This window comes from Poecile atricapillus, chromosome 4 (genome assembly GCF_030490865.1).
Source record: "Poecile atricapillus isolate bPoeAtr1 chromosome 4, bPoeAtr1.hap1, whole genome shotgun sequence".
NCBI classification, from domain to species: domain Eukaryota; kingdom Metazoa; phylum Chordata; class Aves; order Passeriformes; family Paridae; genus Poecile; species Poecile atricapillus.
The window spans coordinates 67267113-67283233 of NC_081252.1; the positions used below are offsets into that span (position 1 = coordinate 67267113).

At 39.9% G+C, this 16121-nt stretch overlaps 1 protein-coding gene across 4 annotated transcripts in view; it reads right to left on the reverse strand.

The window, feature by feature from the left end:
• The window catches only part of HTT (huntingtin), a 76659-nt gene extending 61998 nt beyond the window's left edge, over nucleotides 1-14661 (reverse strand). For all 4 annotated transcript variants that reach the window (XM_058837333.1, XM_058837332.1, XM_058837331.1 and 1 more), the window contains exons 1-8: nucleotides 14324-14661; nucleotides 8961-9044; nucleotides 8381-8501; nucleotides 4808-4867; nucleotides 2786-2865; nucleotides 2221-2359; nucleotides 1846-1987; nucleotides 244-422 (exon numbers count right to left, since the gene is read on the reverse strand). In XM_058837333.1, the coding sequence (XP_058693316.1) occupies nucleotides 244-422; nucleotides 1846-1987; nucleotides 2221-2359; nucleotides 2786-2865; nucleotides 4808-4867; nucleotides 8381-8501; nucleotides 8961-9044; nucleotides 14324-14424 (906 nt within the window). In that variant the 5' untranslated portion in view covers nucleotides 14425-14661. The remainder of the gene's footprint in view (nucleotides 1-243; nucleotides 423-1845; nucleotides 1988-2220; nucleotides 2360-2785; nucleotides 2866-4807; nucleotides 4868-8380; nucleotides 8502-8960; nucleotides 9045-14323) is intronic.
• Between the last annotated feature and the right edge of the window lie 1460 nt (nucleotides 14662-16121).

A 16121-nucleotide genomic window follows, 5' to 3' on the forward strand; every position in this document is an offset into this window, starting at 1 on the left:
AAGGCAACATAAGAAGTTTTTGGCTCCTTTGGGCACACCTAACTAGTACTGCCAATTCATTTTACTGGGATTTCTGGTCATTACTTATCAATAATTCCTGTCACTGGACCAACTATCATTTATCAAGATAAAGAGGAATTCGAGAATTCAGAGTGTTCAGTATCAGACTAATGCTGGATCAAGATTTATTTCTTTTCCTCATAATTACTACTCTTCAGGTAAGGGTTATTATTCATATTTTACCTGTATAAGTTGTTCTGGTGAAGGTGAAATCTCTGTTTCTTTCCTTGTTACACCAAAACTGCCTTTCAGGCTGGTATCTTTTACTTGTTGTTGCAATAAAGGTATGAGATACCTTAGTGTAAGTAAAACACCCAGAATTAAAAGAGTAGGACGGTCATCTTCTACAGGAACCAACAAGCCTGAGGGGAGAAATGAAGGGGCCAAATAACTTACTGATTTACTGACAGTGGTTAGCTTCAACACAAATGTTAGTTCATGTAGCCCATATAATAGCTTCTTTAAATAAAAAAAACCCAACAAAATGGAACAACCAAAACTTAGCAGCAACTTAAGAGTGCTTTCCAAATGTAGAAACACTTGAAAATATGTATTTTATACTACTGACAATCAATTAAACATGGGAGATCAGAGGACCCTGTCTCATCTTCCCTGCCTCTTACTTTTTACTCCACAAAAACACATAAAATTGTATTTTTTGTTTTGTAATAGCTGAATGCTTTCACCAAATGATCTACACTCTCCTGCTCCTCTCACCTGCCTCCTCTCTCCACTTGACAGCTCACACCCAAGTGTAATTCCCTTGCTCACAGATGCACTACTATCCTAATGGAAGATATTTGCACTTCTCCCTGTTTTTGGAACTTTCTTCCATATACCTACCTGCTAAGCACAACCAACCCCAAAGCATATTACAAACTAATATAAGTTATGGAAGAAAACACAACCTTCTATCCAGGCAGGAATAAAAAAAAATCAGAATCAATTCTTGAAGTTCCCATTTGTTTTTCCGTTTGAATTCTTCATCACTGCCAAGGACATTATCACACATCACTTTAGAGGGAGGAAAGTCACAACGCAGCATTTGAATTTTTCACACTTCTTGAAAGCAGCAAGGCTAACATGATAACACCTCATGTATCTGTTGGTCTTCCTTATCTCTCCTTTTGCAATACAGTCTACATAGTTCATGTTTCTACATAGTAAAGAACCCCTTGACAATGACAAAACTAAGGCAAGTTTCAAATGAAAGCCAGAGATGTCTCTCATCATGACTTGCAAAACAACCTGAAGACCATGCAAACTTCCCAGCTGAAGAAATATGGAAGCAATACCTGGTATGAAGTTGTGTGCTTTAAATAAAACCCCCTCCATTTCTGCTCTAAGTTATAAAAGAATCTATGTGGTGGTCCTTCTAAGGTCACAGGGTATGTAATCACAGTCCAGAGCACAGCAGGGTACCCTCCACTCCAGACCTGCTGCACCAGCAACCAAGCTGATGGACCATGCAAGTCTTCAGACTCCTGATGCTGCACAAGTTCACCCAGAATCCTTAAACCTCTTCATTTTCCTCCTCATTCCACCTGTTTCCCAAGCCTCAGCTACCTCTTTTCAATGTTACTTACTTAGCAGCACAGAGAGAGACAAACAGCTCTAGAAGTAACTTCCTCTAACTTAACACCAGATAGAGAAAGTATCAGCAGAGTAACCGGTAGTCTAAGTATCCTCCCTTTACCTGAAAACGTTTCACTTATGCAAAGTGATACATGGAAAAACATGTAATGTTACTTACACATAAAGTGAATTTTTTGCCCTGAATCTTACCTAAAAGCACATTCAATAACCAGGCATAAAAATACTGTGTTCTTCGTGAATGTTGACAGATGCTTACTGCTGATCCTGCTGCTGTTCGACGGATAGTGGGGGAACTGGACTTAAGATTAGCGATGAAAGCCTTCAACAAAACCTAAAAGGAAAGACACCTTACTTAACTTTATATCAGAAGTGAACTAAGAAGCCAGCAAATGTATTTTTTATTTATTCAAAACATTATTTCATGCACCTCAAGCAAAGGCAACTACTACCTTAATTCAGACATGCAGCTGTAACACTGCTTTCTGCACCATCTGACTGGTAATGCTGATAACTCACCATGCTTTGGAATGTAACAGGGAGCACTAGTAGGGTCAAGAAAGGTACCTTAATCTCGTTGTCGTTTGCAAAATTGCCAAAAGCTGCCATGATTTTGGGTATTGCTGCAGCCAGCGTCTCTTGTACCGATTCTTCAGGTCTCTTACTTATCCGTGTTAGACAGGGCAAAAGGTTCACCAAGTATGGCCTAAATATGGCACCAAAAAAAAAAAATTTGAAAATTTTAAAAACTAATTTGAGCTCAGAACAACTGTACCCTTCCAAGTATTTTTAATTCATACTCAAGTTCTGTGGTATTACTAAATCAAACAAAACTGTACCTGATAGCTACACAGAACATAGGAAAATAAGAAGAATCTTCTGAATGCAAGAGAATATACTTAAAAAATACAAGTCATTATCTCCACAAACTTTTCCCCCTTACAGTAACTTATAGCACAGAACTAAAACTCCATTAAAAAAACACACTGATGAAATGAATTCAGAGAATAAGGTGGGAGCAACTCCTCCAGCCTCCTAATTACAAACTTAAAGCTGCCAAACAGTAACATTTTGTTAACATCTGTATATCTTTAAAGGTTCTTTGGAAAGTCCATTATTAGAATCTGTTTACCTGCACTTTTGAGGCCGAACTAGATGGGCAAGCTCAGCAAATCTCCAGAGTGCGGCACGCAGACTTCTTGAAGCACCATTCTAGACAGAGCATATAACTATCACATTTCATCATGCAAAACCATTTCCTACAAAAAAACTACCAATAATATACAGTATACAAAAGTGTATATTTTACTTGAACAGGTAAAAATATAAGGTGTCTAGAAATCATAAATTTCCTTTAGCCAAAAGGAAGTCAAGCCAGTTCCATGACTTCTTCATTTTTCTAGCTGCTATTAGTTTTCTGAGTAATCCAAAATGAGTAATAAGGAACACCACAAAAGAAAAGGAAGTGTCGGAGATCTCTGCTCTGCTGAAATCTGCTTAAAATACCACAGAGAAAGGCATCAGCCAACAAAGAAACATTGATGATATGAGAGTCTGAAAAATTACTGGAACACTTGCAGAGATATAAATACAGCATAAAATTGACGGCAGTGAAGATATGCAAATAAACAACATTCAGCTTCTGAGTGCACCAAAGATAAACCAACATATTGATCTGTAGCAAGTCATAATGGAATGACTACTGAAGCTGAGTAACTATTTACCTGGACTGACACCTTCAGTTGGGCACCTGACTTGAACTAGAATGCACTAGTGTCTAGGGATGTAGAACAATTCCTTAGTGTTGTTGGAAATATAGAAAACTATGGAAGTCAACAGATTCCTAGGAGGGTGTCTACCTAATGTAGTTCAAACCCAACCAAAATGCTTCTCAAACTGAATCACCTGAAGACAAAGCTGAGATGTTTAAAAACTGTAATTTCTTTATTACTTTCTTCAGCTGATGTATCAAGGGCTTGCAACCTTGTTAGCATGGCAAGTAAAAAATACTTGCATCTAAATTACAGAACATGCATTTCTCAGGTTCACAGCCGAACACCAGATTTTGGCATGGCTTCTGAAGTGATCCTGATGCACAAACAAAATTCAGTCTGCTGGATGATCCTGTTACACATGCTACCTCTCTCTCACCTGTCATGAATCCAAGAGCATCTTTCAAGAAGTACACACCTACTGAACAACAAAATATTTCCTCCTACACCTGGTTATAAATGGGCAGAAACTTCAGAGAAATTTATATGTTGGCTGTTTTCTCTTAATTAGGTAATGTCCAATTCCACACCCTTAAAAATATTGCATGACATTAAGGTACAGCAATACAGTAAGATATCCATACATGGCCCTACATCTAACAGAAGAAAAGCTATGCACATTAGTTTTGTGATTTATCTTCTAGAGTTCTATTATCCTCCCCACCAAAAAACAAAAAAACCCAGTATCATTCCAGTCTGACGAGTAACACCTGTATTTTCTGTCTATACAAGCATGCCTACATGTTTATAGATGCAAGAGACATAATTTCAGTGATACTGTCCTAAACATAGCATTTCTCTTCTCCAGTCACAAACTCCAAAAAGGCTATTACTAAATTTCTTCCTGTGGACATATCTAAATGATAGCTTTTGATACCTGCTTCAGTATCTTTTCTTATGCCTCTGTAAGAAGCTGTAAGTACACATCACATATTCGGAAAGTAGTTATATCAGGTTACTTCAAGCCTTAATTCTCCATTAGGTTGTGTCAATTAAGAAGGTCACTGTCCTCTATCTACTTTTCATGACCCTTTTAGTTTGAGTTATTCTTTCCAGCTTAGTCAGTGGAACAAAACATCATGAATATGCCTTATTCCTTTGGGTGGGGAGTCACTAAGGTTAACTTAAATTGCTGATTAAACCAAATGCTCACATATTTTCTGCCAGATAAGCTTTCAGAAGTGGCTAAATCAAAACAATGGGGACAACAGTGAGGAATTCAGTAGAATAATACATTGAAACAGTCACATATCCTCCTAAAATGAGGCTTTGACCTTTATCTTAAAAGACAAACTACTAATTTACAGTAATGTTACATTCCAATATACTAGAACACATACTAAATACCACACTTAGAAGAATATGAAAGAAAAATAACTCACCTTTTTAATTTCTTTATACAGTTCCAACTGTAACCTGGGCAGATTGGAATCCATCAAAGCCTGCAATAAAATGGATTGATAACATACTGTATCAGAGAGGAGGTGCTTTACAGGAAAGATGTTACACTTGCAGTAAAACAGCTTCAAACAAGGCACAGAAGTATCTAATGGTCCCTGTATCTGATGTATAACTAAGAAAGTGATAAATACTAAGAAAAAATACCTTTATCCTTCACACAAATGTGGACAAACTCCACAAACTCTAACAGTTACTTACAGTTAATATTGACTGTTTTATCAGCTCTACCTGCAAAAGGCCTATGGGATCAGCCTACAAGCAGAGCCAACCTATTGTGTTTTCTGGAAATCAACAGCAACAGATACTCATGAACAGAATATTAAAACGCAAGAATAGCATTCACAAGCAGCAAAAGGCATTCCCTGCTATATGGAGGCATTCCCTCCCCAACTGTCAAGCAGGCTCCCACTAATTCTCAGACTGAAGCTGTATCTGTACCATTACCTTTAGCAGCCCCTGAAAACCCTTTGTTTCATGAATCAACCTATTTTCTGCATCCAGTTAGTACGCACACCACAAGGAGTTGTGCATACCAGAAGTGTCACATCCCAGGATGTAATCAAGCATACAGCAACAGAGAGCATGCACTGCAGACCTGCAGCCTGGCTAAAACCCAGTGCACATGAAATGAAAGTAAGCACAGAAAAGTAATTTTCTGTTTACCACTTGACCATTCTCTACCTTCAAAGTATCAGAGAATAAGAAGATATGAAAATACAATCTCTTCATACAGAACAACTTGTATATATGTGGTTACCCTTCCTCCTCCACTTTTTTATAGTATGTACTACAATTTATGAACATTTCTACCAGCTCTTCCTCTGATGAGACCTTTGTACAATGTGCAAGTGCCTACATTGTGGATTTATATAGTGCTACAAAGTTTAGTATTTAATTTTTCATTCCTTGCCCAATAATTTATTAATTTCTGATTTTCTAACTGCCTTCCTGATCAGCATTAAACTCACATTTTGACAGGATTACTCATGATGACTACAAAATCTGATGGCACCCACTGAGTTAGAAGCCACAACTGCTTAAGCACAGTCAGTGGAGCCTGTGGCTCCTCCAGAGCATGATTTCCCCAGCCTATAACTGTATGCTCCAAAACTCCATCCATCCCAATTACACCAGCTGTTACAATACAATGGCATTGCCTTCCCCAGCAAAATCTTCCCTGGGTTGTATCTTTGTATTAATGTAAGCACCCCAACTACAGACTGCAGGTGCCTAGACGACAGCAATAGGATTTAACTTCACAAAACTTAAGTTTTTATAAAAAGTTCACTACCCCTATATACATGAGGGTATCAAGCAACACAAAAAGGCACCAGCTATTATTTGGCTTCAAGGCTAAGTTGTTTACAACACAGCCAACTGGAAGAACTCTTTTTGTTAGTGTATAGCTATATTTTTAGTAGGCTAGAAACCATAATGTCATCCCAATTGGAAAAAAGCATAGTTAGCTCTAAATTACTACAATAATAAATTCCAGTTACTGAGACCAACTGTACTACAATCCGTGTGAACAGTCCCACCGGTATTATTAGCACAGAGAACACTACAACATCATGCATCAGCTTCAGACAGCTTGACCTTACCCACAAAAACCTGCCAAGTCCCAGCTTGGTATTTTTTCTTCTAAGGGCATCACCACAGTTATTTAAATTTTGAGCCATTTATGTTGTCTTTGAGGTTCTGACAGGTAAGTGTAGTGATACATGAAGATGACTTACAGTGTGTTTATCTCAAGTGCTCAGCCTTGTCTGCACAGAAGAGTTAGTTTTCTAGTTATAGTAACGAGCATAAATGCCAGACAGACACACAGTTACTCAAGTAATGCTTACATCCACAGTCTTTTATTTCAAGAGAAGCTACAAAGAATCACACTAGCAAAAGAATTAGCCTCTAAAAATGCCTGAGATACTAAAAAAGGTTGAACTTTGGTTAAAATGCAAGCTTAGGGGCCCAACACCTGGGTTCTACTTACCATAAGCATCACTGGTACTTGCACAACCAATAATAAAACTGGGCATCTTTTTGCTTCTGCATTTATACACAAGTGTCTGCCTAAGTTGTTAAATTACTTCCACACAAAATAAAGCACAGAAACAGAATACAAAGTACACCCAGCTTCAATAGCAGTCTGATACATCCATGTGTGTGGAATACCACAACTGTTACCACTTCAGAGCAGAGACCAACTGGGAAGCTTAATGACTGATAGAAGATGCCATTATTTAAAACCACTTTAATCTTGAAAACAAAACAAACTAGCATACAAACATCTGGAAAAGAAATTAGGTTTTTCAAGTTACCCTGAAACATGTCAGAGAGCAACAATATTAAATAGAGAATTTATGAGGTAAATTTTATACCAAGCCTACGTAAGTGTTTCAGGGAAAGTAGGAAATAAGCTTACATTCTTTAGAATTATTTCAGAGCAGCTTTCAAAGCAAATAAAGTTAAATAATAACGTATGTATCGCATACAGCGGTCTCCATCAAACAGGAAAACATTCAAATCAAAGTGAAAAGAGCAAAGTGCTATTGGGCAAAACAAAAAAGCAAGGAACTCGCACTTCCTCATTCCCTGTCATTATGGAACACACTACACAATCTGTAAGCTTTCTCCATACAACTTTCAGCCACAAGCTCAGCCCCCAAAACTTAATTAATTCAGACATCAATGTTTAGTTTTCTTGCTTCTACACACCCCTTCATGTGAAACAAAATTATTATTTGCATATTTCTACTTAAACTTCACATCAACTAGATTATTATGCAGGTACATAACAGTGTCTTAAAGTTCAAGTATTTCAGAAAAAACCTAACACAAAAAAAAGGCAAGTGAAGACAAGCCCATTCTGGAAGCAGCAGATTCTACAAATTACCCAAAAGGTTCATTTTAAGATCCTCTGAATCAAGATTGAGACCTTGTGTGACCTCCTATGAATGCCCATCTGCTATTCTCCAACAAGCTCTTCATTCTGGATCACAGCAGGGGAATAAACAACCTCCAGAACACCACATTTATTCTAATTACTGCCTGAAATCTCCTTCTCCAAGTCTCAGCAAGCCAAACTACCTTTCAATCAGTTTCTAAATAATATTTTTACCTTTCCTCATGCTAAGTGTCTTTATGTTTACAGAACAATAATAGCAGTACTCCTCCCACACAACAAGATGATTTCAGAAAAGCCCACATTCCTGTTTTGGTTAACTTGAAGAGAACAAAGTTAATGAACAATTGAAGACAAGAATAGATCAGAACAACGAATTACATAAGACAAGCTAAAAGTTAAATATGTTGATCTGGGCATAAAACCCCCTCCTAAGAGAGACAGAGCACGTATAGAATTTAGTAAAGAAGTTTACTTAGCCTCTTAATTATAAGATATTATCAACAGTAAGAAAAGCAACTAAAAGAACATCAGTGTGAATTCAGACAGGACACTGCATCAAGAGACAAAATCTGATAGTAAAAGTTCTTACTTTAATAACTTTATTAAGGCATTCATCTGCAACCATCCGGACATCAGATTCTGCATCCTCACTGCAGAGGAGAAAGAGCTCCATAGCAATGCCCAGCAGTTTCTGAAATTCTGGGGAATTTCTAAATAAACAAACATTAGAAAATTACAATGTGCACTATGAAAATGAACACTAATGATGTTTTTGAAAGGGTTTTATAATGTAACTACATACATACTATACACACATATACAAGAGGAGAAGACATTCAGTGTACTAAAGCACTTCATTAGCAATTGGGAGATCATTTCCCAACTCTTTCCTACATAACCTGGTAAAGTATTTGACCTCTGTGCCTAAGTTTCTCTGTCTGCAATACAAGGAAAGTGCTCACCCCCACCAACAGGTAAACAAAAGTCCTTCCTAGATTTTGGTTAAAAAAAAACCAAAAACCATGCCATTTCAGTTTTAAATAGAAGCTCAGCATTTAAAGCAAGCAATTATAAGGAATCTCCCAACAACTAACATTCCAAAGTTGTTATTCATCCTAAAGAATTAAAGATATTAATAAATAATCAATGAATTAAAGGCATTGTCTTACCTTAGTGACTGAGCAACTATGTTTTCACATATTGTTAGACAATGATTCACTCGATCTTTCTTGGTAGCTGAAAGTTCTTTCTTTCTGAAGGAAGAACACAATGATAATGAGTGTGAGACAAGAGTGCAAAAGTGACCATTCAAACACTCTTGCTAAAGTAATGTCTAATCATTATACAAGAAAAAGATGCATTTTCACTTTCTGGTCACTCCATAAGCAGCTGTACACCAGCTACCTGTAGACCCAGGACTTCATCTGCAGCTGCTGCTGAGATCATATGGGCACACAAGCAAAGGAGAAATATAAACTTAGAAGAAGACTTAAGAATGAATCATTTAACAGGGAATATCACACTAATTCCATAACTTTCACTGAGAAAATGCTTGGGAACGAAAATTGAAGAATGAAGAATAGTAAAGGGAAAGGATGGAAAAAAATATGGCAGTCCTAGAACAAAGCAAAAATAAAAGAAACATAGAAAGAAAAAAGGCTGGAGAAAATGAGAGAGAACCAAAAATAGCTCTTTTAAAAAGACCCTCCTCCTACATAGTATCACCTTAGACTTTTTTAGTCTGCCAATGTCTTGAAACTTGGAGTTCTAATAAATGGACCATTTTGCATCTGAACTGCAAAGGATGACAAAGCAATGCTATCATACACTACATTCCTCCAAAGGTAATTACAAAAACAGCAGAACCCTAGTCAGTCTGCCCAGTGAGAGTAACAACCCTAGGCCAAGCTGTACAATAAAGAGTACAAAATGCACAGAAACAAAGAATGTGTATTTACAAACAATAGAGAGCACAATATGAAAAGCTTCTCCTTTGCAAAATGTGTTTAACATTCACTTCAACATAATACAAGCACTTGGAATAGCAGCTCTTCCCTGCTCCACCCCCAATAAAGGAACTGAAAAAAGAGAGTGAGACAGACTCCTAACTCTGACTGTGAAATTTTATTTCAGTGTGCAGTCTCTCCTACTCCTAACTTTACAGACAAAGAATCACTTTTAGGAAAGCAGATGTTACTTTTAAATAATTAACCAGTAGCAATACTGGAGCAAAACCACCCACCCAGAGGTATCTCTCCTGAGTCTTTCTCAATAAAGAATTACTAGCTTCTTCACTCACATTCACAGAATCTTCCCTTTTGTTTTCTAAGTAAAAATCGATCATTTTTAGTTTTTAATTCTCTCAGTAAAAAATAGCAAAAATCATGAAATAGCAAAACAGTGTTCCTGAACTAAAAGTCAGAAAACAACGAGAACAACCTTGAGTTACGTCAACAGCAGTAACACAACATCAAGACCCAACAGCAAGTAGCCAATAAGCACATTAAATTCAGTCAACTCAAAATACAGTGTTAGACAAGTATTTTTTAAAAACTACATTGCTCTATTTAGAAACTTCAGCTCAAATAATAGTAGAGGTTTTGAAAAAAAAAGTCGTCATTTGCGAGTATTCCTGCCCCTTTTCTTCCATCAGGCAGGAAGTGAGGGGTCCAAAAGTCTGTGCTCCCAAGATTTCAGTTTTTCTCACAAAGAAAATCTCATCTCACCCCAGAAATACTTTCTACTTTTAGAATTTTAAGGAATAGCTCTGAACAAAGCCATTTTTTCTGTTACAGTTAGGCATCATTTTATTAGGCAAACTAAACAGCAAAGAGGCTCTCTTCTTGGACTTAAGACACTGGCATAATATGAGCAGGCAACCTGAATTTGTTCAAGATACACAATGTCTTTCTTTCTCTCCATCTTGAAAAAGTGCCAGACTCTTCAGCAGCATTTCAGATCATCTCTAACAAAACACCAAATACTGTCCAAGATGTCCAACTGATTTTGCAACATCAGCACCATCAATGTGAGCAGGCACCTCAGGAAATAATTAAATCATTTCAACCTTCATGCTAATTTTACCCAGCTGTCCCAGTCTCTTATGAGCATCATTTTCAGTACATATCCAACCCAAAAATAGAACAGGCACATCTGAACTTGCCCATAAGCTCACCACTTCAGATACATGACATTTTGAAAATACTGCTGACAAAGGCTACTTCCAGAATAAAGTTCTCTATTATCTACACAATACACTGCCCTAAGCAAAGCAGGCAGTGGTGTTCAATACTGCTCAGACTAGCAGAGATCAATCTCTTGGACAAATTTCTGCAGTGAGCTCCACTAAACACATAATCTACACCTTGCTGAAACAAGTAACTTCAAAACCTAAAAAGACCTGGCTAGATAAAATATAACTTCCAACAAAATAATTTAAAGAAATGAAAAGTGGAAGGAAAACACTTAATGTACATTACGTACATGCACATATTTTCTGTGCCTTCTGTGGGAGAAGGGTAACAAAACAGTATCTAGAGAGAAAACACGTTTGGTTTTTTTTTAGTTTAAAAAACCAAACAAAGCTCTATTCAGAAGTATTGTGAAGTCCACAGGCAAACTGCTGATGAGCATACCCAGGGGGGCAAAAACAGCATCACACATTTGATGAATCAATCACACACATCTGATGAGTAACAGAAGGCAGGAGATACTGGAAGGAGCAGTTATCAATAGGTAAACTCCATCTCACATACAGAGGAGTTTTATCTCCTGTGTATTTCTACAGACCAGGAAGAAAAACAAACAACGTAAGAAAACCAGCAAGTCTAGATCATTTTGCCCTCTGAGTCCAGATGAGCCGACTACAAGGAGATGCAGCTCACTGATGCTGATTTTTATTAGACCTTGAAATTAGGAGTATGTGAAGAATACAGAAGTTCTAAAGCTGAGCCAGTGATAAGAAAAAAGGGCTAAACCAATTGGCTCGACATTAATCTTGACAAAAATAACAGAAGCTAAAAGCTATAATTTTAATAACAAACAGAAATCTGAATGGATCAAGAAATAAAACTCACTCCAAATATGGGGGCCACTGGAAACAAGGTGTAGTAATGCAGGCAGTGACGGATTGCCAAATAAACTAGAACTGGTCTACTACACACCCTAGACATGGTAATGCCAAAAAACCATCAACGTGCCACTTCTGACAAGCAGGGCTTAATTTTACACCATATTAGTGAACTTATAAGTCAGTGGGAGCTTTGTGATCCAAAATAAAACATCCAATTTGTAACAAAATTTAAGAGTCTGTAAAAGCTGAAAAAATATAAGGCAGAAAATGAGTTGCCTAAGCAGAAGTGTATAGAAGCAATATGACAGAGATCAAGTCAAGTTTTCATAGAAGGAAAAAAACTCCAACAATAATATATAAACAGATATAAAGAGGGGACCAGAGACTGCCATCTGACTGTAAGGCATAATGTAAGCATAACACATGATTACTCTTGATTAAAATCTCTTACCTTCTTGGTAAAAGCTTGGATTTGATTCATATTTTAATAAGAAGAGGCAGGATATCAGTATTACCAAAAGTTCTGAAGTCATTGTTTTACAATAAAGGGAAGAAAGATACAGATACCTGCTAGGTAAACAATTAATTCTTCCCTACCCAAATCTCTAGGATCTTTAAACATTTCATAGCAGGAGACAGTCCTCAGTAGGATGATAGGAACTTACTATACAGAACTACAAGAGATTTAAGTGTTATTTACATAGAACCACAACAAAGATGAACACTTCTCACCAGACACAGACACTATTTTCCTTTCCAGTCTTCTACAAACAAGAAAAAAATAAGTGCAGATAGTACTGTGAATTACATTCAATACATCATCTGCTATTTCACTAAAAGTCTGGGAAGCCTCAGCAAAGGCTGCCACAATAGCTTTTCACTGGGTTTCATGAGGCTCAATGCTGTCACTGAATTTGTACAGTTCCTGGGGGCATACAATCCCATCAGCTTTCTAAAAACAGCCTATTTTTAAACACAAAGCAAAGTCAACAAGGACAAATCCAACACTAATTTTTTTATGTTTACAGTAGACTAAGCCTAAATTTAGACCATCGAACCAAGCATAATATCCCTCAGCAAGCATCACAAATAATTTGAAGGATTCTCTCTTGAAATACCACAACCTCTTTCACCAGCAACTTCCAAGACAGAAATTTGAATGGCACATAGGAAAGACTGAAAATAGATGTTCATCCATGTCACACAAAGTAAAAAAGAAAAAAAAAAAAAACAAACACGCAAAACAGAGCAATTAGTCCCTGCAGACCAGTAAGGCATCTAAAAACAACTAGCTTATGAAGAAGAAAAGTTTTTTCCCCTATTAAGCATCAAAAGTGTGGAAATGCATTGTGATTGTTTGAGACAACACTCTCCAAAAAGAAAAAGCACCAACCGTGATAATTTAGTTGGCAACCGTATCAGAATGTGCAGTGGGAGCAGGTGGCCAAGAGACCAGTGCCACTGCTTCACTTCCTCTGCCAAAGCCACAGGAAACTGCCAAGTTAGAAGTTACCTGCTCCTCAACCCTTCTGCTTCTCCCTCCTCCCAAACAGCAGGAGAAAAAGCTCATGACTTTATCCTGTAAAAACTGCGTGACTCATGTCTTTATCCTGTAAAAACCTTACTACCTTCACACCTGCTCAATAAAAGCTGATTTTAGAGGATGCAATCGCAAGGGGCAGCACCGTGGTACTGAACAGCTCCTTGCCCTGGTCCACCCAGTAATGCCCCCAATAGGAAACTTGAATAGCTCAAGGATCTAACAAACTCCTGAAGCACCAGAACTCAGACTTCAACGCTATTTAAATATTCCATTCACAAACACCAAAACTTATTTTTAACTTCAACATGAACTTTCAGGGCACTATTCTGATAAAAAAGAAGAAAACCGATTGAACAACAATCAACGCTTGAAGATACAAAAAGTGAATTACAGAGTGGAAGAAATTTCTCTTGCTCAGCCTTGAATCCTCATTTCAAGCAACTTGTACAATCAGAGAGTTCAGAGAAAAGACACTCATGCAGAAAGTGTCAAGCACAGAAAAACAAGGCCTCAGAAAAAGTGCTTCAGCAGTTATCACAAAAGAAAATGCTGGAAGTAGTGCTTCATTAAAGTTACGCCTAAGGGTTTTCGTCTTTTTTGCAGCAGTGTACTAGGTGAAAATAAGATTTGCCTTCCTAGAACCAGTCTGTTCTAGGACTGCACAGCATTGCTCCATTTCCCGCACCGGTGAATTTTCAAACGCACTTGCCCCGAAAGTTACTCCGCGTCTGAACTTCGGCAGAGAACCGATAGCAGCGCCCCGACAGGTCTGGGGGAGCCGCCACCTGCCAAGGGACAGGGCAGCGCGCGGGCCCGGCTGGGGGCCGGCCCGGGATCGGAACCGGGGCGGCCCGGCCCGGGCGGGATGTCGGACACGGGTGTCGGGAGCCCCCCAGTCCCGGGCGAGGATCACTCACGGTCTCTGGAGCGATTCCTCGGGGAGGGTAGCCGGGCCCTGCTGCTGCTGGAAGGAGCGCAGCGACTCGAAGGCTTTCGTCAGCTTCTCCATGGTGGCCATGTCCGTTCCGCCCGAGCCGGCGGCACCGGCCCGCGCTCCGACCCGCTCTGTCACGGGCGCCTGGCGGGTCCGAGTGCTGTAGCGCTTGCGCTGGCGCTGCCCCCGGGCTCGCTCCCGGCTTTCTGCCGGCGCTCTGCCGGTGTTCTCGCGGGCCCGGGCCCGTCACAGCCACGATGAATGGGGCGGGCGCCGCTCGGGGCCGCGGGCGCCTCCCGTCCGCCCCGCCGCCATCTTGGATCCGTCCCTTCGGCCCCCGCGCGCGCCCCGCCCCCGGGGCTGCCCCGCCCCTCATGGAGCGCGGCCGCGGGACGGGGCTCGGCTGCGCATGCGCGCACGGCACCCCGGGCTGGCGTCACGCTGGCCTTTACATAGGCACACACAGGGACACGCGGGCCACGAAGGGGCGGGGCAGCATCGAGAGCGACGGGCGCTCTGGCCAATCAGAAAGAGGCTCAGCCCCTCGGCGCGTGCCGGTGCGGCGGGGGTCTGCGTTGCGGCGCCCCCTGGCGGCAGTGGCGGTGGGGTCCGGGAGGCCGCGGTGCCGCGCTTGGCTCTGGGCCGGGCCTGGCACGGCCGGGCAGGGCCGGGGATGCCACGGGCGGAGAGCCGGCCCTGGGAGCCTCTGGCAGCCCCTGGCAGTGCCCCGCGGGGAGCCGCGTTCTCAGCTGCACGGCAGGGACCGCAGCAGCAAGGCGAGAGCACTCGCACTGTGCCCGCATGTCACGGGTGCCCAGCAGGTAACGCGCCAGCCCCCTCAGCACAAGTGGCGGCCAAAGGCACTGCCGGCACTCCGGTTTTATTTTGGGCTGCGGCGACACTCTTACAGGAACAAGACACTTAAAACTTGGCAGCGTTTGTGTTGGCCTTTCAGCGCTCCTCTCCTGAGTGTGGACTTGCTTTATCAGAGGGTAGTTCTTGTGCACACATATTAAACATACAGGATACAAGAGAGTATAGAATATTTAAATCATTGATGGGATTACTAAACACTTAGAAGAAAATCAATAATATTGTGAAGTTTCCAATTGCAACCACTGATTTTAATATATCTACTTGTTAATACAGACTTTAAATGACAGCTGATAAGAACTGGCAATTCAGCTTATCTCACACACATGAAACTGCTTCCAGAAATAAAAATCAAGAACAGCTCTTGGAAGTTCTAAGAAAATAAATTTCCAGTAATTCAACTTGTTTACTGTTAGCAGACGTGAAGAAAAAAAGCAAAGCTCATGTCTCTGAATATTCAGGCCAACAGAAGTCGTAGACCACATTCTTGCCAAATATCCACTAGAACAGTGCTCTGCCAGTTAACTTTATCAGCATGTTAGTAAAAGACAAACTCTTTGAAACAGTCCTCTGGCAGGAAACCTATCCTCAGTCCTGAAAGTAATTCAACTTAAAGTAAAACCTTATTTCAGTATAGAAGTGCTACAAAATGTGAGCTTTTAAGGTAAAACCAGTATTCTACCCGATTACTTTATGATAAAGCTTGCAGAAACGTTTCTCTGGAACATGTGGATGGTCATGAATTTTTTATGAAGCAAATGATACATGATAAAAGATGACAGCAGAGTTGGAATGTTGCACACTCTGTGCATGTGCCACTCCACACTTTAAAATAAATTCAAGCAGAGTAAAAAGAGCGTAAGCTCTTATCAAAGATTAAACAAGCCACCAACCAAGGCAGCCCTTGC